The sequence below is a fragment of the Tympanuchus pallidicinctus genome, unplaced genomic scaffold (assembly GCF_026119805.1).
Source record: "Tympanuchus pallidicinctus isolate F22 unplaced genomic scaffold, pur_lepc_1.0 scaffold2, whole genome shotgun sequence".
Taxonomy (NCBI): domain Eukaryota; kingdom Metazoa; phylum Chordata; class Aves; order Galliformes; family Phasianidae; genus Tympanuchus; species Tympanuchus pallidicinctus.
In genome coordinates, this window is record NW_026294721.1 from 16790292 (window position 1) to 16816652 (window position 26361).

General features: G+C 37.0%; 1 protein-coding gene across 1 annotated transcript in view; it reads right to left on the bottom strand.

Moving 5' to 3' along the window:
- Window positions 1-475: 475 nt before the first annotated feature.
- DHX15 (DEAH-box helicase 15) overlaps window positions 476-26361 on the bottom strand; it is a 40781-nt gene continuing 14895 nt past the window's right edge. Inside the window, exons 6-14 of the mRNA XM_052682425.1 lie at window positions 22014-22181; window positions 17586-17672; window positions 16015-16164; window positions 15764-15872; window positions 14560-14751; window positions 11466-11588; window positions 8347-8537; window positions 2090-2259; window positions 476-1042 (exon numbers count right to left, since the gene is read on the bottom strand). Coding sequence (XP_052538385.1) covers window positions 925-1042; window positions 2090-2259; window positions 8347-8537; window positions 11466-11588; window positions 14560-14751; window positions 15764-15872; window positions 16015-16164; window positions 17586-17672; window positions 22014-22181 — 1308 coding nt within the window. The 3' untranslated portion in view covers window positions 476-924. The remainder of the gene's footprint in view (window positions 1043-2089; window positions 2260-8346; window positions 8538-11465; window positions 11589-14559; window positions 14752-15763; window positions 15873-16014; window positions 16165-17585; window positions 17673-22013; window positions 22182-26361) is intronic.

Consider the following 26361-nt stretch of genomic DNA (forward strand, 5'->3'; position numbering starts at 1 on the left):
TCTTGAAAATGCTGTCAAGTCGTATTTCACTAAATAGCAGTACAAAATGACAATACTGACGTTAAATTTGACTACAGCGTGGCTTATGGCATTATTTTTGTTAATCTGAAATGGTATCTGAAGACCGCCTGGTAGGGTAAGTTCCAACTGCCACACACCTCCACCTTACAGGACATAAAACCACAGCTCTGCCCTGGAAACATCTGGGAACGGTTCAAGAAAGCATTCTCCAAAGAAATTTGCAGGTATGCAAAATAACCACTTTAAAAATAATCCTCTACATAACTTAAAGAAGTTTGCAAGAAATTAAGACTTCGTGTAGTATATTGATGCCACCATCATTCTGCTGCTCAAGCATCTGTGCTTTTTAGTATTATACTACCGCCATGTCAATAAAACACTTCAATGAGAGACTAAGTGGGTTCTCACATTTCCATCAAAATAACTGAAATACTGACATACTGTGGGCACAAAATTAGTATAAATAGACTTTATTGAAGTCAGTACCTTCGTACTGAAGCTGAAGGTTGTGTCTACATAAGCACAAGTTGTAACATTTCACAACTTCTAAAAGGAATGTCAACAATTACAACGATCATGCATACCATGGTCGATAATCACATTTTTAGAAGCATTTTCAACCATTTCTAAAGAAATGCTTATAACATTGTTATATATAGAACTACTTTCAATAAACTGCAAAACATTGATCAGCTTTTCCAGTATGAGCTACAGTGTCAACACAAAAGGGAGGCATAAATGTTTAATTTATGAAATCAGAATGGAATATTTACTGTAAAGAAAAATTAAAAAGCTTTCAAATAAAAGGCCATTATTGAACCAAAGTGAAGAGCACAACTTGAACTTTGAATCCATTCATCTTTTAAAGCTGTCCTCTGAATAACTTCAGTTCAAAGCATGAATTCAGTACTGCGAGTATTCCTTGGACTGAAGTTTGGCAATGATGCGATCCAACTGCCTCTTTGCTTCACACTGTGGAAAATTGCTCATGTCATAGTATTGAGGGGCAATTTTCACCAGCCTGTCAAGAAAGGAAAAATGGATTACTAATACTCCGGGCTTTAAGACGCATCCTCTACAAATTCTACAACTGACTGAAACAAATACTTTCCTTTTATTTTTTCCCTCACCTTGCATTTCTGAGGTTAATGAAAGAGTACACACTTAAATTTCAATCCTGTGCTTAAGTCCAAAACAATTATGCCCACCCTAAGTGGCAGCTTGTACAAAGGTAGCAGTTAACTCTTAGCTGGTTTAAGCTTAAAAACCCAGTCAAGAGAGATATTGTATTTCTGTTTCAGCATTTTCAGTGCTTGTTTAGAAAGATTTCTGCTGAAGGATTTGAAACAGTGTTATGTATCAAATTACAAAAGAAAGCATCCTATATACCATGTGCTACTTGACTTACAAATCTTTAAAGCCTTTCTATGCAACATACTACTTCAACAGCTGAAAAAACTCCCATATTCCCCCAGGCTTACAACTTCACAGATCAGGTATAGCCTTAAAGATGGGGAGAAGATTCCGATCTCCATTACTGACCGAGTACAGGCCTCTCAATTTCTTGATATGCATCCTACTGACTAGCAGTATTATGACAAGGCAGGTTCTACCAATATTAAATCTTTCCTCCCTATTTTAAGAAAGCACTGAATCCTGGTTCAGATCCTTACAAAAAACTAGAGACACAAACTGCCATGAAAGGTTCTACATCTTGAGGCACCTACCAGCATCTCTTTGGCACGCAAAGAAGTGCTGGGACACTCTCCCAAACGTAGCATCCCTAAGCAGCTCCTCCAGAACTGACTTAACAAGCTCTGAAGTCAAAGGTCCCTCCACTGCATCTAGAGCCTGAGCATCTAAGTTTTGCACACAACTCCCAAAAACCAGAAACTGGTATCCACAAACAAAACCTTTAGTCATCTCATCTACAAGTTCACTAGTCCATACAATTGCCATTTCCCAAACTGCTTTGATAATATTGGATTCATGAAAAGTGAAAAGACCATCTATAATGGGGGGAAAAAAAAAAAGTCTATCTACTTCTCAGTAATTCACAACTGCTTACCATTCAGGTTTGATGTCTGTACATGTCCGGATGTAGTTCTTTGTTGTTAGGACAAACTCATTATAAAGCACCCACTCTGGTTTGTGATCGAGAACAGTGGAAGGATGCAACTGTACCACTTGGTTATCTTTTACTGTTAAGTAATGCCCTGTTCGTTCCAAGTGTGCCACCTAAGTAAAAAGAGAACAATTCATTAGCATGGGAGGGCTTGAGCGACTTCGAGTAGCGCTGCATCCAAAATACTTCACTGCAGCTTTAAACCTTGTCTAAATTTAGCACATTACTTGACCACTTGAAGCACTCAGATTTTTGTACACAATCAGGATGCCAGATGTTTCTACTAATTGCCTTCCATGTATACACTAATATACCATTCAAGCAACATATAAAAATAGTTACCACCAAGAAGAATTATTAGTGCAGCAGCAACAAAAACAGCATTGAACGAAATATTTAACAGACAGGTTTGTGAACACCACCATCAGTTGCGATCTGGCACAGAAAACTCCTTCCAGCACACTGTCTGCAGCTGCTGCTTACCGATCCTACAGTAGCTGCGTTATCATTTCAAGCTTTTACTAATGCACTGTTTCAGTAGTGATTTTATTGATGCATCTATTATTGTATAAATTCCCTTATGGTGAGCCTGGAAAAAGAAGTGTCAGTCCAGTTAGAATGGGAAATTTAACATGTCCAAAACTAAGAACAGCCTTGGTACAGCACAAGCTTCAGAGCTGAAAAATGTAGGTTCAGCAACATACTTCTGCTGCGACCTTGGTAAAAATCAATTAACCTCCCTGACCAAGCTTCTTGCTCTGCGAAAGGGTAGAATGTCTGCCTCACCAAGATGATCTGATACCTGAGCTCATTAAGATTTGGTAAAGCAATCACTTATCCTTAGAAGGATGTTCCCTGTAAGAACAGTTAATCTAGAAGTACAGGTAACTAAAATTAACCTTCCCACACTGGAAATTCAAGACGACCCTCACAGTTATTTCATCATTTATATATACCAAAATACCATAAAAAGATTAAGCAGAACAGAACAGCTAAAAAGATGTGGAAAAGACATTTTTAATCTGATAATCATTAGCTACTTTCCTCTGATACAGACTGTATACTTCATTGTTTTTCAATTGTTTTAATTCATACGTTTCTTTTTTTTTTTTTTTTTTGCCTTCTCAAGGGTAAATCACATTTATTAAAATCACAGGATTTCTAATCCAACTGTTACCTCAAATTCCACACGAGCTTTGCAACAAGCTGTTTTCTTTTCAATGTGCCTCTCTGTTATATATTATGACATTCCTACCGAGGACATTCACTTCCATACTCATCAGTTGTTCTCACTCCAGACTTTGGACATTATACAGCTATTTTATTTTCAAGTCTGGAGAGCCAACGCAAGCGCTTTTAAAGGGAAACTAACAGCGCACTGCCCACAGCAACTCAGGCTTAATTTCATTCAGCTCAACCCAAAATTTGCAGAATTAAATAGCAGTACAGCTGCAAACCAGAGCAGACTACTAACTCATCTGTTTCAGACATGGCACAACAATAGTGCACGAGTGCTGAATTATGCAGTTTGTTTTGTTTTTAAAAATAAATTTCACTTTTTCCAGAAGTATGTGTACAAATATATCTGAGTGTTTTAGCTGCTGCTGCTCCTCCTACAGAAGGACAGTGCAATCAGTTTTAGTTTTTTCTACAAAACTGTGTTCTGCTGAAATTAAAAATCAGCACAACTTACCTTTACCACCTCAATCACCCCCAGACATATTAAAAACAGAAAAGTAGCAACATTTTTCCTCAAATGCATACGACCATTTCCTTTTCTGCATAATTTATAGTGAAGTGTTCTATTTGTGCAATTCTGAAGTAAAAAGATTGATATAACTAATTAAGAATATTCATAAAAATGCAAAAGAAAAGCATAGCTAGCTCTAAATTTCTAGAGTAGCAAAAAGACTGGAATAACTCCAATTAGGAAAAAAGTCATCCTAGAATCCTGATATCAGCATTAAGCCACCTTTCAGTGGTTACATACTATTACAATTTATTTCAATTTTGAGACAATAACAAGCCCGCAGAATTTACCCTATTGAGATGTTTCTCCTAAGAATGCTTGTTAGCAGACAGAACAATGGCTAATTCCAGGTTCACTAATGGCAGTGCTGTAATGAAAACGCACACGGTGAAGCGACGGCTCCACAACAAGCAGCGATGATCCAGCTGTCTGCCACTACATCTTCCTGCTCACTCCTGGACAGAGATGTTTCAGCATTGATGACAAAGGTAATTCTGCTGCTTCTTTGAAGGTGCAAGCATCCTGTAGGATTGCTATGCTGAAAGAATTTAGAACGGGCTCTAGAAAGCACCAACGCTGACATAAGTGAGCAAACGAGCACTCACAGCAGACAGCTTATGCACCTCTGCACCCCTGGCATGCAGCCAGTTCTGTGCCTGTAAAATACAGCACAGTGGCTCCCCAGCACCTGGAAGAGGTACTTGCTCTCACCTATCATACATCTACAAGCAAGAGAAGGAGGGTATCTAGATACGTAGATATGATACAGATACTCTACTTTATGTAAGCTCTTACCTTAGCTCTTACCCTTCAACAAGTCAGTGTAACATGTTGATTTGGCAGAGAACTTTAACTATTTTCTGCTACTTTATTCAGTTAATAAAATTTAAATCAACTGATAGAGAGGTCTCATGGAAAGGATGGCACAAGACAAGCCTGGATGCCTATTGTCAGGAAGGATGGAAAAAACAAGACATTGGTAATTCTGCACTTTCTATGAATATGGGGAGCAGAGGAGAGAGGTGCAAAGGACTGGTCAGTGTCATGCTGGCATGTGTTCTTGACTTACTAACTACAGGAAATAAAATTTCACCTTTAGAAACAAAGAAAAGAAAAAAGCACAACTAAAGTTCCTATAGATTAGGAAAACAAAACCCAAGTACTGCTCTGCAAAATGTATATAGACATCTGCTTGGTTAAAGAAAAGTTCTGAAGGAAAAGATCAGCTTTCCCTGGAGCCCTCTCCCAGACTTCAAACAGCAGGTTGGCTAGAAAGGCTGAACAACTCGCCACAAAAGGATTCTTGCTTCTGGATGCTAGGACATAGGTATGGGGGGCGGGGGGAATAGAACAAATGACCTCTGAAATGAGACACTCTTCCAATTTCGTTTTCACAGAAGTCAGTTTTGGTGGTTGAGCAAAATCATCGTCAACCTCAATCATTCTGTGATTCAGTCATGTTTTTTCAGAGTCAAAAAAGTAAAAATCAGGCTTCCACTGTAACCACAGAACCATGCCAAGCATGCCTATCAAACAGGTTCATTTTCCAGCAATAAACAGTGCTGAAGAAGGCACTAGGGACCAAATCTGAACCTAGAGTTTCTTGAAGAATTTGTCACGTATTAATACGAAACATTTCCAAATGAGGCTGGAAATAGGAGTCAGAAGTTAAACACTATTGACTACATAATGTATGCTACACAAACACAACCCTAAAAAGATCATAAGGATCCAAGGCAGCCCATGCATCTCTTCCTGTCCCAGGCTTCTCTGCAGACTGAGAAAGTCCCACCAGCTGATAACATACAGTGCTTTCTATCAGTCCAACAATTTCAAACAGAAGCCATGGAACATTCCAGCTCCAGGTTCCCCAATACTGTTTCCAAAGTCATCACAGCTTTTTTTTTTTAATAAAGAATTGAGTCACTGTTCCACTCCTGAAGTTTGAAGTGTGCTTATGTTATCCATCATATTACAGAACTCAGCCCAACCACGTATTCTGAGATAAACGTATCAAACACTGTCCAAGTTGAATGCACAATAACAAAGGCTACTAATTTTGGCAGCTTGGTCTCAACAGTTTACGGAATTGATTGTTTCTCATATTTCTTCTTGAAAGAATGAATGATAGTATGTACTGAAGAGCAATAGCTGTTGCTTGGATTTCTGAAATTTCTGCTCTTACGTCATGCAACTGTGATTCCAAGGCCATTAAAAATTGTATTCTGCATCCCTTGGGAAAAGTGAATACCATTAAATGTACTGGTGACCACCTTGATACTGTAGCTTTATCTTAATACCAATTACTGTAGGAGTAGGATTACATACGGGTCTGGAATGTCCTTTGGAAAGCCAAACTTCTCTCACACGCACCTCTGAGCTGTGATGTATGTGAAGATATTTGTTCCAAAGCACTTAAATTTAGTTAACAAACTGGCATTTCCCGCTCTTAAAAAGACAACCATACCAATGCAAGACTTCAAAAAAGCAAGTCATGAAAAAATCTAGGATTTCTGTCATGATTAACACCTCTGATTTCACATATTTTTAAGCAAAACATATTGTAAGTATCAAAGCTTCAGTTGTACTATTTTAATTTTCCAATGCATTTTATTTTTATGGGTAGCTTCTGAAAAGATTTTCCAAGTACTCCTGCTCTATTTTATATATACTCTGCATATTCAGATGTGTCACATTGAAACAGTTACTAGAAAGAACCAAGAAAAAGGTTCTCCCTTGTAAAACCACTGTGAAAATGGAAACCCAGCACAAAAGCTTTACAATACACTTAACACATTGGCAACTTCTGTCATTCCAGAAGCTGTTCTACACAGTTGTTTGTATTGAAATATGAAGGGTAAAAAGATGGTCAGTAACCAACATGAACTCTGTAATTATCAGTGACTAAGACAACTGAAGGCGGGCAAGTTTACAGCTCTCCTGTTAGTTAAGTGGTTTTGTTCTAACAGTTAATAAAGTATTGTGAAGGCACATCATGTCAGACATCAGCCACAGGCTTCGAGTACTACAGATACTCCTACAGTGCCAAACAAGAGGAATTTGATGACTGTATTTAGGGCAGCAGGCAATTAGGTGAAAAAATACTGCAGTCAAGAACTGTATCAGAACAGTAGCTGCTCCTGTTCTTCTCTTACAAACTATACTGTTAAACTCAGGAGCTTGAAGACTCAAGCTAACCAGCTTGTGCCCCCAGACCTTACTACTCTGCTTGCACAGCCTACCCTCTGTACATGAACACACTTTGCTCACACTTCCAATTCAGTGCATGCCCTGTACTAGGTAGATAAAACTGATGTGTGCATTTCACTACTCAGCTCTTCTCAACAAGAGCCCCCAGAACGCCAGAGAATCTCTGCAAACAGAAGGCACAACACGCACACGGACTTAATTTTTAAGTCCTTCAGCTGCAGATAAATAACATTTTCTGTTTCAGGGATTATAAACATTTTTTCTACTGAACATTACTCACAGCAACATGGAATTCGTGAAAGAAAGCTCAGAGCTGAGGTCAGACATCACAGCGTCATGGAGATTAAAGAGTTAAACTGTTGAAATGGCTTTGACTTCATGCACCTTCATCAAATCTACCACAGCTATCTCTTGACTCGTCTCAATAATTTTGAGTGAGGGAGTAAAATACACTCTTCCTATGAAATCTTTCTAGAAATCTCCTCAGGTTGCTCAGTTTGTTTGAGGCAGCAAAATATAGTTTACTGCAAGATGAACTAGATGACATCCAGAGGGTCCTTCTAATCCCTGTGATTCTACCCACTTACAATTAAATCTGGTAAAGGATGTCAAAGACAACAAGCTTTTAGGATTGCCTCAGCGAGCCACCTATGGAGAAAAGGACCCCAGAGAGGGAAGACCTGCTACCATTTTCTTCTTTATCATTCATCCTTGCTTGCCTCTACTAAGACACCACAGATAAAAACAACAATCAAACAGTGGGCTCATCAGGAAAGTGAAGCCTCTACCATGGTAGCAGAGATTTAATTAATCTCTGAGTATTGGATTAAGCAGTCTGGCTATTAAGGAATTTAATTCCTACTCAATTGGATAATGATGATTCACCTTCAGAAGTTTTGTGGTAAGCTCAGACAGCTAGCACCAACGTTACCAAGGCATGTATCACACTACTGATCTCATAATGCTGTGTAAGTACTCACACTGCCAACTCCCGACTGGCCAGGCCAGAAACTGTATTTTCCAAACTTGCAGGACTGTCTACAACTTCTGCACCAAGTACAGTTTGACTACACATTTTACTCTGAATAACAACCAATCAATCTACCAAAGACTAGGTGGTAATACAGACAGCCATATACTACTTAACTAACATTCCTCAAGTTTTGATGAGTGATAGCAACCACGCTAACACAAAAGCAATATGAATCTAAACTGCTTCCCTACGAAAACACACACATACCTGCATGAAATACCCAGTAACTAATGCCTTTCTTATATTGATATAATAGTCTCGGCTGGTAAAGTCTGTGCTTCTACGAGGCAAATTAAATCTATCCATGATTCGTGACAGCTGCTGGCGTACGTTGTCTGCAGACATCAGGGACCTGTAGTTAATGAAGTTGTCATAGCACCACTGAACCGACTCATGATCTGCAATATTAAGAAAACGTGAATCAAAAATAAGTATTTTATCCAATCCCAATCAGTAAATAAAACAGCAAGTAATTGATCAGTCAGATGAGCAACAGGAAAAGATACCCATAACTTTTTTTTTTTTTTTTTTTTTTTTTTTTTTAAGTGAGTGGTAACAGCTTTAGCCTATTCCGTGGATTTCTTTCATTAGATATCCTGTCTACATTGTTTTCCATTCAGGAAACAAAAGAAAATTAGTCTTTCCCCACTCTTCAACATAGTGAATGCACAACCACTGATGTTTTGCTGAAATACCACAGCAATGAATTTTGCACATTTCACCTGTATTGCAATTAGAAAGAGTCTTCAAAATCTGCAACATAAAATGCAATTCAACATAAAAAAAACGCTGCATTCTTTATTATTTTAACTGTAACAATGCAATAAATAGACAATACAGTGGTACATAATTACAGGTCATAAACCAAACCCTTACAATGAAGCCACTGAGTAACTGTTGAAGAGGTACACAAACACACCAGTCCAATGCTAAGTGTAATGCACCTCACAGTAGCTTAAGTAAAAGCAAGCAACTTGTAAAATACAGCATCAGTAACACAACTGTGAATTCTCCATGGTTAAAGTTACTCTTTTTACTATTTCTGGTAGCTCTAGTAAGAGATATTACAAAACAGTTTGATTGCTGTCTTAAAAGAACTACACATTTAACTCTGAGAAACCTAGCTCCCCCTGCCACCTGTACTAGTCTTCAAGTAACATTATTCTAGTATTTGCTAGCTCAGCAGCCCAACAAAACCAATCCTAGCAACTTAAATTCTCTTGAACAGAGTCGTAGAAATGCAAAGCAAGTTATAAAGTTCACTTAATTGGCATTATGTAAATGAGAGGGTTAAATAATTGAAGGAAAGCTTAAGTTGCTTCTGCACTTCATCTCACAGCCTAAGTTTAAAGTCAAACACGCTGAACCTCTTGATACACAACACAGCAAACGTGAAATTCGTTAAGTATCACAGCACAGTGCTTTCCATGGCATCTGAACTGTGTGCTTCAACATGACCCACAACTGTTTCATATTGTTCAAGGTACAAACTGTACTTGTGTTTTTTATTCTGATTCTGAATATGAGAAAACTCCATTCCACAGTAAAATGCCAACAGAAGACTATTCCCATGCAATTCTGTGCTAAAAAGACTGCAGAACCACAGATCTATCCAGCCATGCAGTAGATTTTTTTTTAAAAAGGAAGAGGCTGAAGTGCATAGGCTCTTCCAGAAATGAAATACTTTCTCACTTAACTATGTGTTTTAAAAGCTCCCCAATTTCTGACAAAAAAAATGCTACTGATAATTAAACTCAGTACATTTGAAAGTGTGCTAGTATATATAAAATATATATTATTATATACATACATAGCATGTTTGTGATATAAAAATACATGATTCTGTGAAATATTTACAGAAGGACTTGGTAAAACAGTCAGGAAAAAAAGGGGCAGACAAGTGGATGAATGCCCTGAAAACTGACACCACTTGGTCTTCAAAGAGACTGTTAAGCAGCCTACAAATTTTGTCCAACTTTTAAAAACCATTGAAATGTGTGGCAAAATGTACCCAACTCACTACAGAAGGTATTTCTACACCAGAATTCTACAATGCAGTTGTGAACTTTACTAATGCAAAATGTTATAATGACTAAAAAGTAGCTATTTTTACTGTACAACTGAAGTCTTAAAAAAAATTCCCAGCAGATTAAAAGCAAAATGTGTCACATTTACTGTATTTGGATGCATTTTAACTACAAAAAAAGGCAACAGACCCAATTTTCTACTTTACGTCATGCAAAACTGAAGTTCAAACTGCACGTTCAAGTAGACAGTGCTGCTTCATAGTTTTATATGCAGCCCATATTAAGTGGAGCAGACAAACATGTATTTCTTATATTCCAAAGGTCCTGACTTTTCAGCCCAAGTTCTCCACATTTTGGTTCCATGTATTTTTAGAAACAGAACAACTCCAGCAGGTAGCCCTGAGAGATTTAGGCCCTGACCTCATCACATATTAAGTTACTGCCAAGGACATCAAACAGTCATTTTCCTTTGATGAATTATCTAAGGCTGGGTTCATTAAGGAAGAGAAGACTAACCTGAGCAGGAAAGCATCGGCTCAGGAACATACATACAAGATACCTTCAAGACAATTTGGATCCTGTTATCTAAACAATTAACAGAACCAATTGATAGGTATCTCCCAGCTGCAAGTTTTAATTAGAAGTTTAAGCTTTTGGTTTTTTTTTAAGACAGTTCTGAATACATACATTGGTGTGTTTAATTTTTAAGACACCCTTGATTACAAGATAAACAGTGTTTGAATTGTTTTGACACAGAATTCCTATATCAAAACTACAACAGAAATGACTACTAAGTTTTTACTTTTGTTGCTTTTTTCATCCGTTCACAACAAACACAGCTAGATCATAAAACATTACTTTTTACTTCCAACCAGATTAACTCATCTTTAGATTTACAACCAGGATAAATTACACATTTTCTGTACTGCTCACCCCGAAAAGTTACTGAACAATTATGCTTTTCTATGATTAGCATCAGATAACAAGTTTCCAATATTTCTTAATTATGGCAAAGCTTGCTTCCTCCTGTTCAAGGTTACCAACATTGATTTAAAAGCCTGGCCTGATTCCAGACTTTCTTTTTTTAAACATGATCTCTTTACCAGGTTTTGATTCTCTCTCCTAAAGAAAGTAGCATTTAATTAGCTCTTTTACATACTTAAAAGAAAATATTAATAATTATAATAGAATAGTATAAGAAGGCCCTACCTAGTCTCTCAACTGCCCACAGAACTGGGGAACAAAAGCTGCCCGCATAGAAAACATGAAGTGATTTTGCTACAACAGGCACACACTTACTTTGTTTGAAAGCATGGTAGACGTTCAGCAGCGTCAGATGATCTCCATCAATGTGGGCAAACCTCATCTTGGCTTCATCTGCTGCTTTCTTTGCTTCCGTGGGACGAACAAAACACTGTGGGACTAAACAAGGTTGGTATGGGCCCAACACAAACGCCCATATCGATGAGTCACGCATTCACAGATAGAGGAACAAGGCCTAGCTAGGTCAGTTCACAGAGCATAGGGCAGGGCAGGATGGCCTCCAACTGCATCTTGGACTGTTTACTACCTTGATTTGGTACATCAACACCTAACCACATCTGTAAGACAAGAGGGTTTCAAATCTACAGAGTACCTGATTATTTTAATAGAATTAAACGTAGGCATCAAAATCTCTATTCTGAAGGCCATCAATGTTACCTAAATATACTGGAATTCTCAATAGATCTTGGTTCAAGGCCCAGTGCTGATAGCTCTACCAGGAACTAGTATCATATAACAGAACACTGGAAATGCAAGTTTGCTTTCTCAGAAAGCCTCTGTCCTCTGCAGTGGATAAGAGCAGAAGGTAATTCTGGAACTATACTCACTATCACAGTCTACACAAGCGTTAGCTTTATTACAAGTCTGCTACTAAACAGAACATACCAGTACAGTCATCTTCCCAACATGGTATCGTTATCAGCACTGGTATACAGAAGCACACGTGAATGAAAATACCAAGACAAAGTTGTGATGGTAGCGGTAGTGGTGGAAGGTTAAACCGTCCTCTGACACTACTTGAAATAAAAACTGTGATGTGATGATCTCTGCCCACTGTTACACTCTCCAAAGTCCGATTTGGTCTTATTCTGAGCTGAATAAAAAAATAGTTTTAACATTCCCTTTCCAAGTGCAGACCACCGAAGACCATGAATTAAGCTTGCTACAATAATATTTGCGGTCTGTCAACATTCTTACAGGTTTGCAATTTCAATACAAATTTGCAATACATTCAAAGCGGTTATAGATCTTACTTTACAGAGATGAACAGGAGAAAAAAGCAGTTTAGGGAGGCCACACTGAAGATGTAATTTTTAAGAGTTTAAATTTCAATGAAACTAATGCCGAAGAAGCATTAATTTTGCAGCCAACACTAAAATCATTCATTTTTTCCCCAAGACTACAGTAGCCTGCTCATAACTTAAATCTAATCTCATCTGTCCCCAACAGATGACAGCCTTTGGGTGTTCATTTTTAAATCCCATAAAATCCCAAGAACCACTGCATTTCAGAAGTATATTGAATTGAATACTAGATGTAACTTCAGAAAAATGCAAATAACACTGAATCACATGGTAACAAACCAGAAAGTCTAATGCAGTAAATAAAACTGAAATGCAGGTGCAAAGTAAATACGCCATGTTTTATGTCCTCTTTTTGGAAGCAAAAATATAGAGTGTTTTAGTTTCAAATACACTAATAAAAGTAAAAATCAGTAACAGAGTAAGTTGGAATACTTCACTGTTTTGATTAGTAGCACTTGCTCTATGGAGAAGTTAGATATGTGAAATCCCATGGCAAGACAACAGAACTCTACAGTAACTTCTAAATTAACTACAAGTTTTTAATCTGCTGATTTATGCTATACTATTCTCTATTCTTTTCTGGTATGCAGCTTTCATTTTAGTCCAAACTATTAATACTTGGATTCCTATCCACATCCAGCCAATCTATGTATGCACTTAAGGCATTATTATGTATACTGTCTACCAGATGCTGCATCACCTGTTTAAAAAAAAAAATCTGTGTGGAAAACAGACCACAAATATGAGGCTGTTAAATCTTTACGTAGAGTTCTAGTTACTATCTCGACAGTAACCAGCTTCAAGACAAATGTCTTAAAAAAAAAAAAAAAGCATAGAAAAACACTACCTTACAAAAAGGGTTGTAAAAAATGTCAATAGAAAAAGGACTAAGCCAAATCAACTGACTACAACAGACAAATCCTGGACTTCTGATTTTCTTTTAGTAGCTATTTCTGGGGTGGGTAGGGAAGAGTTGGGGGCAAGAGAAAGACAGGCACCAACCTACCACCACCTCCGCAATTAAGCCTACCGTTAATTTAAAAAATTAAAGATTCTGCCCTGCCCATCTGCTCTGAGTCTGAACAATCATAACTCTCAACAAACATTTTAGCTTGCTTAAAAAAAAAAAACTTTCATATAAATATACTGTAAGACTTAACCAAAGCAGATTTTAAACTCAGATTATTTTTTCTCATTGTCCAAGTTAAGCACATAACCAGTAGTTCAACTGCAAAGAGCCTGTTAAATAACAAACCCTAGAGACATTGCAATAATTGCAAATACAGAACATCCTGACTTTCCTAAGAACAAGATCTTGCTGCTTGTCCTAGAGAGACCAACTAGAAAATGAAGTCAGTTCTACGTAAAGTGGAGAATGAGACGCAAGGCTTGCTCAACAACATTTTTCTCTCAAGATCTCTCTCGACAAGCAGCTGTAATGACAGGACTATTCACTTTATGCAAAGTACAGCTGTGCACACAAATTAACTATCAAAAATATACACCCTCCCCCAAACTTGCTTTCCTTCCTTTAAAAGTAATGAATGCTTTCTAGCTTCCCAATAAAATTAATGACTAAAAATCATATCACGTACAAGTTTAGCAGTTCAATATAATTTGTGCTCTAATTTTTTTGGAAATACTGGCATGTATCACCGTGCAGAAGAATGCACTTTGATATTTCTCCTTAACAGAGAATGGATTTCACTGCCTTAAAAGCAGAATGGTTGAGTCGACATTTTTAGTCCTGATTATGAAACTAAAAATAAATTTACATACCACTAGACTGAAATGTTCTATTAAATCTAATAAACACAGTTTAACTAAAAGTTAATCAAAAAGTTTGATCCTATCGATGCGTGTTGATTTCTTAACATTAATGATTATTTGCTGCAGGTCTACAAGCAAACCCGTGATGGATTAAATTTCTGACAAATCAGCTTTTATTAAAAATAACTTCAGATTGCTTGTGTTTTTGATGTGGAAAGCTCAAACTTCCCCCAAACTGAAGATTTGCACTTTGGTATCCCTTTCCCTAATATTACCTGACAACATGGCAGTAATAGATAGGACCTCGTTAGAACAGTTGTAGTCACAACTTGCAATAACCATTTTAGCCAGTTGTGGGTCCAGTGGAAATTCAGCCATCATGGATCCCAACTCAGTCAAGTCTCCATCGTCATTTAAAGCAGCCAGATAATTCAAGAGCTCTAAGGCTCTCATCAGAGTTTCAGGAGCTGAAAGAAATATTTAGGTAGTTGTATTAATCAAAGTGCTATTAATAAGCAAGAACAAAAATGCACAGACGACTTTTTTTCACTCTCCATTCAGCTGGCTTCCAAACACAAAATTGTTACCAAATCCAAATACACACACAGATATGAATGAACTAGTAGATAAAAATCACTTCTGTAAAACAGCTACTAACTGGTTCAAGAGTCTTTGAATATTTGAAGAGTACCAGTTGTCAAGATTCAAGCAGCAGAAGCATTGTTAAATATTCACATAGTAATATCAATACTGTCCCAGAGCACTGACATCTTCTTGTTCAACAGAAAACAAACTGGGTACAGTCCCAGAACTTCAACCATGTGTTTTACTGAATCTGAACCTTCAAGAACTTCCCTTAAATCTGCATTTCTTACAAGTATATATTAAGCCCCCAAGAATAAAACAAAAAAGAATATGGATGCCTGCTAAGCTAGCATACACACCACACAGCACTGTGCTAACAATGCAGTTCAGTAAAACTGCTTAAATGCTTATAGACATTTTTATTTTAGGTGGAAAAACTCAACCAGCTTTGACGTATTTATAGAAAGCTGATCTGTGAGCTTAATTTACAACACAATCCTGCTATTCTCAAGGTATTTCTAACATTTAATACTTTTACTAGATTCACGTTAATTTTTTAAATTAATCCAAAAAGCATGTGTTCAGCTTTAAAAATGCTAGCCAATTTTATTTACATGCAGTTAACTGATGTGCAATTAGAAAGTGTAATCAAGGTGATGAGTAAAAAATTCACCAGCAACACATTTTTTAATGCACATAATTCTGTCATATCCTTGCAGGTAAGGGGCATTCAGTAGATTTCCTGTTTCCACTGGAAGCTCTTAGGCAAACTGTTATTAAGATACTTGTTTCAGTAAGAAAATAACATTTCATGTCATATAAAATATTCAACAAAATTAAAGATTGCAGAAGTTGTCTATGCCCACAGCAGACAAGAAAATATGAAACAAATACCTGGAGGATCCATAAAATCAAAGTGCACCAAATCATCTATACCAAGCTTCTTGAGCTGCAACACTACAGATCCTAAGTTAGACCTCAAAATCTCAGGGTACGTATTATCCTAAGGGAAGAAAAAAAAAAATTGACAGTACTGTGTAGTTTGGTGCTCGGAGGTACAGGCATTTGATTTTGCTTGGCAACACAACAATTGGCTACTCAGACCAAGTGCTGTTACAGATGCACTCCAGAAAGAGTAATCTTACCTGCATTTCAGTTTTGTAAGCCTTCTCTGTGTAAAGCCTGAAGCACTTGCCTGGTCTAGTACGACCAGCACGGCCAGCCCGCTGCTGAGCAGAAGCTTTACTAATTGCAGTCACCAAGAGAGACTCCACTCTGATACGAGGATTATATACCTATTTCAAAGTAGAATAGGAGCAGGAAAAGGAGATGAATGAACATCACTCATAGTAAACACTTATCCCAAAAATAAAGAGAGCTTTAAATTTATTTTCAAATGCAAGTTTGGACTAGGAAATCATGAGCAGTATGAATCTGAAAGGGAAAAACAATTTTGGCTCCATAATCCTTTGAATCAGTTGACAAAAAGCTTCACAACTGCCTAGAAAACAGCAGTTACTTTTAATTCTTTTATTAATATCATCTCCTGCCAGGCTTCCCATCGTCCTTAAATGTGTGTGTATTTTTAGATAAGATTTTCATGGCAGAACTAATGTGTCTAATTTGTTCTAAACACACTCTTGATGCTCAAGTAATTCCACGCAAAAACAAGTTGTCTTGATACAATTATAAGGTTGAATAATTCTATTCTACAGGTCAGAGAAATGTAACATCAAGGCTTGAATGCAACTGTAAAATCACACCAATTATAAAGCAAGATTACTTCAGGGCCACACGTTGATTTTCACATAAAAAATACTCTGATATACTGCAGTATTTTCAATGCAGTTATACATAAGCAGCAGCCCACCCTCAAAGTTCATGAAACAGAAGAAAAAAATCAAGTTCAGATGAAAACCTCCTTCAATTCATGGTCTAACACCCCCCTGGTATAAACAGGTGGTTTATGGTGGTATGGTTTACACCATACTCAAAAACCTTCAGTTCTTATTACAGATGGTATTCAGCCAGAAGAACTACTCACAGAAAGAGTTACTCACAGAAAGAGTTAAACCTAAATTATTGCAACTTGTGTATTAAGCTGCTTTGCCTGTACTCACATTCTGCTTTATTTCATTCTGCAGAAGTGAGAAAGGTTGACAATGTGCATGAGTGTTAAAGGAAAAGCCTTAAGAAACCAAGATATTAAGACAGTTACGAGTGAAAGAATTAAATGAAGTTCAAAAAGCTTGAAATGTATACTTCATTTAGTTCTTGGTTTGACTACAAGCAATCTACTTCAGTTCTCTGAATGTCCCTTCATGTTCTAAGAAATGCTTCATGGTGTGTGATTTTCAGAGCTGCAAGAGCATCCAATGAACACTGACAAGAAACAACACTAGCCTAGGTATTTATTACTTCTCTCTTCTCATTTTAGTGCTAGAGTTTCCCATGCTAACATGACTTAAACACGTAACTTCCAGCACCAATTTTGTTTATTTTCAGTCATCAAGCATTTAGGAAATTCATATTCTACACAACTTCAAATGCTCTTACTCCAATTTTTGAAGGCTAGAGCTCTACTGAGCTGTTTTACACTGTTGTAGCCAAGTTTAAAAAAGGGAAAAAAAATTAAGCACTGAGATTTCAATCGAGTAAGACCTGTCAAAATGTTTACAAAGAAGAATTACCCAATCAAACCAGATCAACTATTTACCTTTTGTTTTGCAAAGCCAGGATCGATCACAAACACAACGCCATCTATTGTTAATGATGTCTCAGCAATGTTAGTGGACACAACAACCTGTTGAAAAATGAAAGTTAATAACTACTTGGTCATGAAAACACTCATACAGAGCCCTGATTCCCTGCAGCAAGAATTGTCAGCAAACTTTCTTCCACCTCGTTAGTAATGAGCAGAGCTCTACTCCAAAACTTTTGCTGGATCTGAAGACAACCGGATGAACCTGTACTGAAGTCTGTCCAATTTTGTCCACTGTATTTCTGTTCTGTTTCACTAATAATATTAAAAAGATAGTGTAGAGAAAAAAGAACAGAAGAGCAGATGTTTATAAGAGAAATTTCTACTCAAAATTTTGCTTAGCACTAGTAGAAAATGAGAAGTCACGCCTGTTCTCCAACATCTTCTGTTGCCTTCTGAAGTCCTTTTTAAGCACAAAGATGGCAAGCTGGTTAAGTAATATTCCATCAAGGGTTATGTAACTGTACTTTGATGAGTCATATTTATCCACAGATGCTCCCCTCCAGTTAAGCACTGAGGAAAGACTTCTCTGCTTTACATCCCAGATATTAACAGCCAAAACAGATATATGCTTATTATTTTTACTCATACATTTTTTCACTTGGTTCAGAATAAAGCATTATCAATACACTCCAGCAAAGATCCTCAAACCCTGTTTAATTTCAACTCTGTCTTTTAAAAACACTGGAGAGTCGAATACTCTCATATTCACATATTTTCAAGGTTTTGGTTTTGAGCTTCTACAGAATTTCTGCAGTCCATGAAAGTACAAAGGCATATCTGAGTTCTGAGGGTTGGTTCACTGCCATTCACATACTTATGTTCGGTACAGCAGTCCACAGATATTTCTAGTTCTCATCTCAACACTTTAAGTCACATTAAGTCACATATCACACAATAAAAGAAAACCTGATCGGTTGGCTTAAAAAAGATTCATAAGGAGTTCAGGGTATCAGACAACTTACCTTTCATTCCTTAATTTTAGAGAACCATCATCACAATTTTCAGTTTAGCAATTAGAATTTGATTCTCCTAAAAATTTGTTCTGAATTACAATGAAGCTAGTGGCTGAAATAGATTGATAATGCTAACATTGCCCTTCTGGGCAATCATTTTGACAGATATTATTCTTAACTCATTGCATCCAAAGTAGACTAAAGTGTCTAAGCTCACCTTGAAGCTGCTAAATAATGAATGCAATATTTAGGGGGGGAAGCAATTCAGGATCAATATGGTGTCCCATCCTGAAATGATATGCTATTTAGAAATTCTTTAAAAAATACACCTCTCATGGAGGAATAACCTACAAAAAAAGCAATGCAATTAACTGGTGACACAGAAGCACAATTGCACTGTCACAAAAATTTTGCAAGTCATTAAATATGCAAATTAAACTAGCACTCATGTTAAAAGGCTGGTCAAGCCACATATCCAGCTTGCTGCTGCAGAACGCATTTTATCAGAAGTCTGAACTTTTTCTGGACCTACTAAAACACAAAGCGTTGCCCCAAGAAGCTTCACAGTGAATTACAAAGCAGAACTGAACGGTTCAGCAGAACTGAAAGGTTTTTGTCCTGCTTTTGATCATCAATTTCTATCAGAACACTTCTTCAGTACCGATAACTCAATACTGTTAATATGACTAGCCCACAAAGGCCCATCAATTTAACTTGAATTTCCTGGTCTTGTACTCAGAATTATGCAGGACTTTCCAGGAGTAGAGGAAAAAAATAATTATAACAGTGGATCCCCTTGTATGTCCATATCTCCCTTGTTAATGTAACATTATTTAAAAAATAAGGAATGAATGTAACACTGCAAAAAATCAAAAACAAACTTAAGTTCCACGACATCTGAAGTATAAATCAGAAACAAATTTACATGGAAATCAGAAGAAGGAAATTAGTGCTGAATTATGTAAAATAATAAATTGTATCTAATTACTTTTAACTGCAATTTTGCAGTTTTAACTGCACTACTGTAATTAAAGAAATGGTTATGGCAAAAAGATTTCTAAATATCACATTAGCAGTTTGATACTCCAAAGATTTTCAGAGATTAAACAGCTTACATGGAATATTAACAAGCTACATATTAGCTAAACATTAAGATCTCTACATGTTGCCCATGCATTAATCAGTAACTCTTAAGTTTCCTGGAACAAAAAATAAAACATCTGGAAATTCCATTCTGTTATCAGGAACTGCTCTGTTTGTAGGAAGCGATGGGCAAAACTAAATGCCAATTTACACTAAGAGATTAGTCCCACAGTCTAATACCAAGGTATGTATGTTATCTTGCACAAATTTCAAATGGATCACAGAAGAGAGCAGTCAGATTCAATGCACCTTCTTTCCTCCTCCCAATTTTAAAAGGCACGTGCTAACCATAAAAGAGAGAATAATAAGGAAAAGCCCTCTCCACACTTCACCATTTACCAGTAAAAATACCACTGAAAAATCCTTAAAAAAACAAAACACCATAATTTTGATCCAAACTTTAGATTCCCCCTACAAAGAACACGTTCACTACAGGTAATTGCTCTCAAGTTCAATATTGAAATGCTTAAAATTGCTAACCACAGTTTAATTTTAACTATTAAAATTTGCAGGCAGTTCATTAACTTTAGAAACCTGAAGACTGATGCAGAAGACATTGCTTCTCTCGAGTTTAACACTGGATGGATCACAACTGACCAAGTCACTAGCATCAACTTCCAAGTAAGACTCTCAAAATCACTTTCTCAGAAGTTACTTACTCATAGAAACCAAAGCTGAGGAAATAAGCAATCAGACATCTATGCCCTTTGTTGTACATATTTATTCCTACGCCTAATAGAGCCTTTCAAACGATTCAGAGCTCTTCTGTGCTGTCCTTCCTCAGCAGCTCCGAAAACCAGGCTCAACTGCCACCAGACTGTGGAATCAGGCACTGTAACACAGCAGAGCTCAGCACTCACGGTCCTACCTGACACATTTCGATCACTAACGGAAGATACAACAGTACCTTCTCAATTCATCGATGCATTTTTCATTCCTAGATTTACCATAAAGAAATGAACCCATACCAGAGCCAGAACACTTCAGTCAAACATATAATTAGAAGCATAGCAAAAAAAGGGGAAAAAAAAAAAAAAAATCTGTCAACACAATGATTTCATAGGTTTGAATCTGTTGCTTACATATTTTATACCCTCAGCTGAAACTTTTCCACACTGTCAGTTTCTCTTGTAGAAAGATAGTTACTACAAAGAGAGTCTCTTCAACACTGATGCACTCTTTGACAGATCAACATAATGAGAAGTCCATGGTGCATCTGCCATCCTCGTAGCAAGATTAACAGAAACTGTCTATTTTGAAGTCCACAGTTTCAAACGAATTTAAATGAAACACACAGCTCTGAAAATCAATTTCATTCACTGGAGGTATTTACTAATACAATAGACTTGCAGTGTTAGTTTCGTGACTGCAGAAAGCATACAATCCAAAACACTGATAAGAAAAATAAGATAATTTCTCTTAATTTATTAAGTAATTTATTATTACAGAACACTAAGAAGTTGTCTGTACTATTCTACATACATTTTACTGTCCAAAAAGGCAAACAATCAAGGAATAAACCCCACCTAAAGCAGATAGCATGATTCAGCTTTGGCTGTAAAAAAAAAAAAAAAAAACCTAACTTAGTAAATGCTGTGATTTCATGCAGCAGTAGTTTAGCCTCAAGATGCTCTATCAGATTCCTTCAAACATCCAGTTTTAGAGAAATATCCATAGTTTCTCACGTGGTTTTTACATGCATTCAGGAATTGAACTATTATAATTCTGTGAAGAACGTGCACTAATACCATTTTTCAAGACTTGAGTTTCTCAATTCTTTTTGCCTGATGATTGAAAAGAACCCCAATTTTTTAGTCAGAACAACCCTCTAACTTGACTACTTGTTTTAACTTGTACCTTCCCATAAGCCTTTTGAGAAGCAAACAGAACATGACCAACCCCTTATAGAACATTATCTGGCAGTTTCATTTCCATAAAGAACACGTTTCAATAATTAGTCAGGGGAAAAATCCCATCCCTCCACATATATCAAGTGGCTGTCAAACTCAGTATTTGCTCCAACTTCTCTTCCTCAGAAGAAATTTGTATGAATGCCAGTTCCACTCAGTTAAATAAACCTTTACTAGTAGAGTTTTGCATCATACACAGAAGGCAAAATTTTGAACTGCACAAAGAAGTAAACGTTTAGGTAATTCTGATTTCAAGTGATAAAGATTAAGGCTTCATTAAAGCTTTCTACTCATTTCTGTACACTTAAAATAGCTGTAAGTGACTTAACTGCTCACCAACTGTGAAGAGCATATTAAAACAGCACACTACTTACCTTTCTTCCTATTGCGCCATTCTGTTTTTTTGGTGGGGGAGGTTCAAAAATCCTCTGTTGTTGCTGAGGAGGAAGGGTAGAATACAATGGAATGATTTTGATGTCACCCACTTCAGGACCTAAGTCATCAATTTCACGTTTTATCCTCTTGCAGGCTTCATCAATCTCCTGCAAAACAACAACAGTGGTTGAAAGAACTCCAAAGGAAAGCGAATCCACTCTATGTTAGAACATCTCATCACAATTGCACTATGCCTATACCCAGAAAAACAATTACAATAACTTCACTTAATAAAAAACAAAAAATCCCAGGTGCTTGCCAAAATCCAGTTAAATTCCAGTTTTCACGAAGCTCCCAGATGCCTCAGCTTCTTCCATTCTCTAATGAACAGCCTCATTTGCATGCAACATACTTTTTCTTTTAGTCATGTTTCCTAATTAATTCTCTGCAAATTGTACTAAAATTGAAATCTCTCACCCTGGAATATTAAACTGCACTCATGACCTTTTCAATTTTCACAATCTACAAGAAATTGATGTGCAAGATATTTAAAATAAGCCAATTATGCTTCAATGTCACGTATCACTAATGCAATTATATGGAAGATTTGCTTCATTGTACCTAATGAGAACAAACACCTTTACAGTATAAACATGGATGCTCAGAACCAAACCTCTTAATCCAGTGCTTGAGATTTTGAAGTAAAATTAAATGGAATTCCATTTAAACAGCAGAACATACAGAGCAACAAACTCTGCAGACTGTACAGATTTTCTCAGGCAGTTCTGACCTCAGTAAAGTACTGCACCTGCTATTGTTTCTTACACAAGAGTTCAATGCAGCCCACTTATAATTAAGTTGCAGTTTAAAACAAAAGATGCAAGTCAGCTATATATAGCCTATAGATATGACAAAATGTAATAAAAATTAGGCCAAAAGAATATTACAATTCATTAACTTCATCTTAAAATTGCTAGTATAACTAATTAGTATAATTAAGAGGTACTCTATAATCAACTACTGATATTTCTAGTGAACCACTGATGGGAGGATAAAATCACGGTGACAAGAAAAACAGTAAGCAAGAACATGTCTACAACATATTCCAAGAACAGAGGCCAGATTTCCCTTACAATTAATTCATCAGCCTGGAGTTAAAGTCATGCCTAGACTTCAACAGGAGCACATAAAACATCAGTTAATGTAAAGCCTCTGTAAAAATCACTGCTTTAAATTATAATTATGGAAACAAAAGCAGCTTCCTTTGTAGAAACCATAAAATTCAGGCAGAACGTAGAACAAGCTTGACAAGATTTGGAGATCATCTTTGAGACTTCTCAGTTTTCAGCATAACTGCATTCAGCACATTTTGAAGAGGCTCACATAGTACAACACTCATGTTTTGTACTGATCAGTATATATAATTAACAGAAGCACAGCAAAGCAACAGGTGCAAGGCCTACCTCTTCGATGTCAAAGTGTTCCTTAATAGCAAGTTTAATGCCTTCTAGCATTAGATTGCCAGTGTGAATGAACTGCACACATTTACAACAAAAACAACTTTCAATCAAAGGTGCATTTTGCCAACAAATCCAATATACCTTTCACAACCTAAGAGGCACACAAGAAACTGAGCTGGAATGCCCCCTACTGGTTCACTAACAAAGAATGAATTTATTTACATCAAAGCCAATACACAGAGTTCTTCTGACAAACCCTTCTAGAAAGTTCAATAGCCTCTCAGCGAGAAGTAAAAACCTAACGTGGATGACACAACATACACAGTAGTTCAGTAAATTCATAATTTCATGTAACCATCCTTACGACAGAAGACTACATGTCAAAAATAAGTAGCCGACGAACTCAGCAGCTCCACTCTGCACATAGAGCCAAGTCTTCACAAGCTGCTACTGAACATCCATTAGAAATATAATAAGTAATCAGACTCTCTTACAAAAACATAAAAAGTTAAACACTAAATGTAGCACAGAGCTGAGCTCCTGATACGAAGATCAGGAAACCGTTTCAAGGAATTTGAATATACTGCACTACACTGGAAAGATCAAATGTTGGACACCATGGACAGAATCAGCAGAAAATCATTCACACCAGAATCCCCTTGAAGAATGCAAGTCACCAAGAGCCAGTGCCACTCGTGTAAAGGCAATACAGGAGAACCCTGTAGTACTGGACTTTAATAAAAAACAAACAAACAAATTGCCACTACTTCAACAGCCATAGAGATAGATACGCATCTCTCTCCTCCAGCTGTACCCACAAGCACTCTCCAATTCCTGCAAAGCACAACTGTTGTTTCTGTCAGAAAGCTTTCCGAAAAGCTATCCCAAACCAGGCAGTCTTAAAGACATACGTAGTTAGAACAGTTTGGAGATACTGAGGATTCAGCTGTCAGATATGTTTGTACAACATGAAAGCATTTAAGTCTAACAGTATGACAGGTATGGTTGAACACACAACCCTAACTTCAATCCTCAGAGGGTTCAGCAAGTGTAATTCAACAGTCTCTATACGCAAGTATTGAAAGATTTTATTTTTAAAATAATTTTAATGCTTGCACATTGAGTCCGTTACAAAATCCCTTGAAAAGGAATTATTCCACCAACAAACATGTAAGATTTTTCTTCTTGGAGGGAAAAAAAGGGGAAGTATAGCAAACTTGCCTTACACTATGTCTGAAAAGCTCCTCAAAGAGCCCTACAACTTCACCAGCTACTAGAGGACATCAGTGCACTGGCAGCAGGAACATGTATGGGATCGGGGAAACCAGTCCATATGGGAAGCAATGCTTTCCAGTGTTTTGTTTATAAAACAAAGCAAGAACACAGTGCTCAATTTCTTTTCAATTCATCAGAAGTGGAAGTACAGCCATCTGTATTTTCCACAAAACATGAAGTACGTTACTTATTCTTCTTGAATCTGACAAGATTTTTACTCCATCTTAACCCACTTTTCCAAAGAAGGCAGGCTGATGACTAGTGCCTAAGCAAGAAGAAACACAACAAAGAACACCGCCTTCAGATGCAGAAATTTTTATCCTTCTCACTGAAGCTATGCTTCCATGCAGGTAGAAATGCAAAGAGTCACCAAACAACAAGGAAAATCTCAATTTGATGCTTGTTGACAGAAAAAGTCCTGAATTCTCAGAAAGCCAGGACTGCAGCTTTATATGACATTCTGGAAATAGCAATAACTGCTACTCACATCAAGTCATCAACAAATTGAGAGCACAACGGTTTATTCTTCCTCTCACAGCTGATCAATACTTCTACAAACACACATGTAAAGGTACTACTAACTAACCAGAGAAAGCATTAGCTGCAGGTTAGTTACTTGAATGCTTAAGACAGCCTTTTCATAGTCTTTTTTTGTCACCCATCCATTTCATACTGCTCAGTACTGCTTGCATACCTTACCCCAAAGGATCACATCAACACCACTTCCTGCTCTCACAATACACAGAACAACTATTTATGCTGCAACAAGACAAATTAGGATGGTAGAGTTGAAATTCCTATCCTCAAGGAACTAAATCCCTTCCTCAGCCCATCCAAGAGAAAATATAAAACCCTTTATAGTGCTTGAAGCATGGCAAGAGGATGGGGAAAAAAAAGGTGAATATCAAAAGAAAAGTTTCTTCAGCCCAGCAGAGGTGATCAAGGAAGGCAACAACAAGCTGTAAGTAAAACTGAAAGGGTTCTAATTGATGTGGCTTTAACTCTGACTCACCAAAGGGCTTAATGAGTGATGAATTCCCACTCCATAATGGCCCTCCCAGCATTGATTCCTATCAGCAAATACTAGAAGAAAGTAAGACTAAAATCACAAACAAAGCCTAATAATACTGTGGGGTTTTTTTTTTTGTTGCTGTTGTTTGTGGCAGCGCATGGTTTGGCTTGTTTCCTGGAAGATTCTACTTATGAAAGACTAATCACAGAAAATCTTCTGGATATGACTTTTGGAGATATCTGTGCCAATTTAATTTAGAAATATATTGGTTCCTCAGGCTCTGCATCAGAACATAGTTAAGAGTAAGCAGTAAGTGAAGCACAACTACGTCCCCAGCTCCCCCAAATTCTTCCAATACTGCATCTGCACTGTTAAGTGTATCACCTCACCGCTCCAACATTCCCTAGCTCTGAATCAAGGTTTTGAACATACAATTACCAGTTCACCTAAAAGGAGCTGTATAAAATTAACCACAGAAGGGATCAATTTTGCTTCTTATCAAGCAGAGAACTATTCCACCCCTTCCCTCCACCTACTGTTGAAAATAGTCTTTACTATATTATTTAAACTGAATGATCACTAGAAAGTCATTCATTTTCT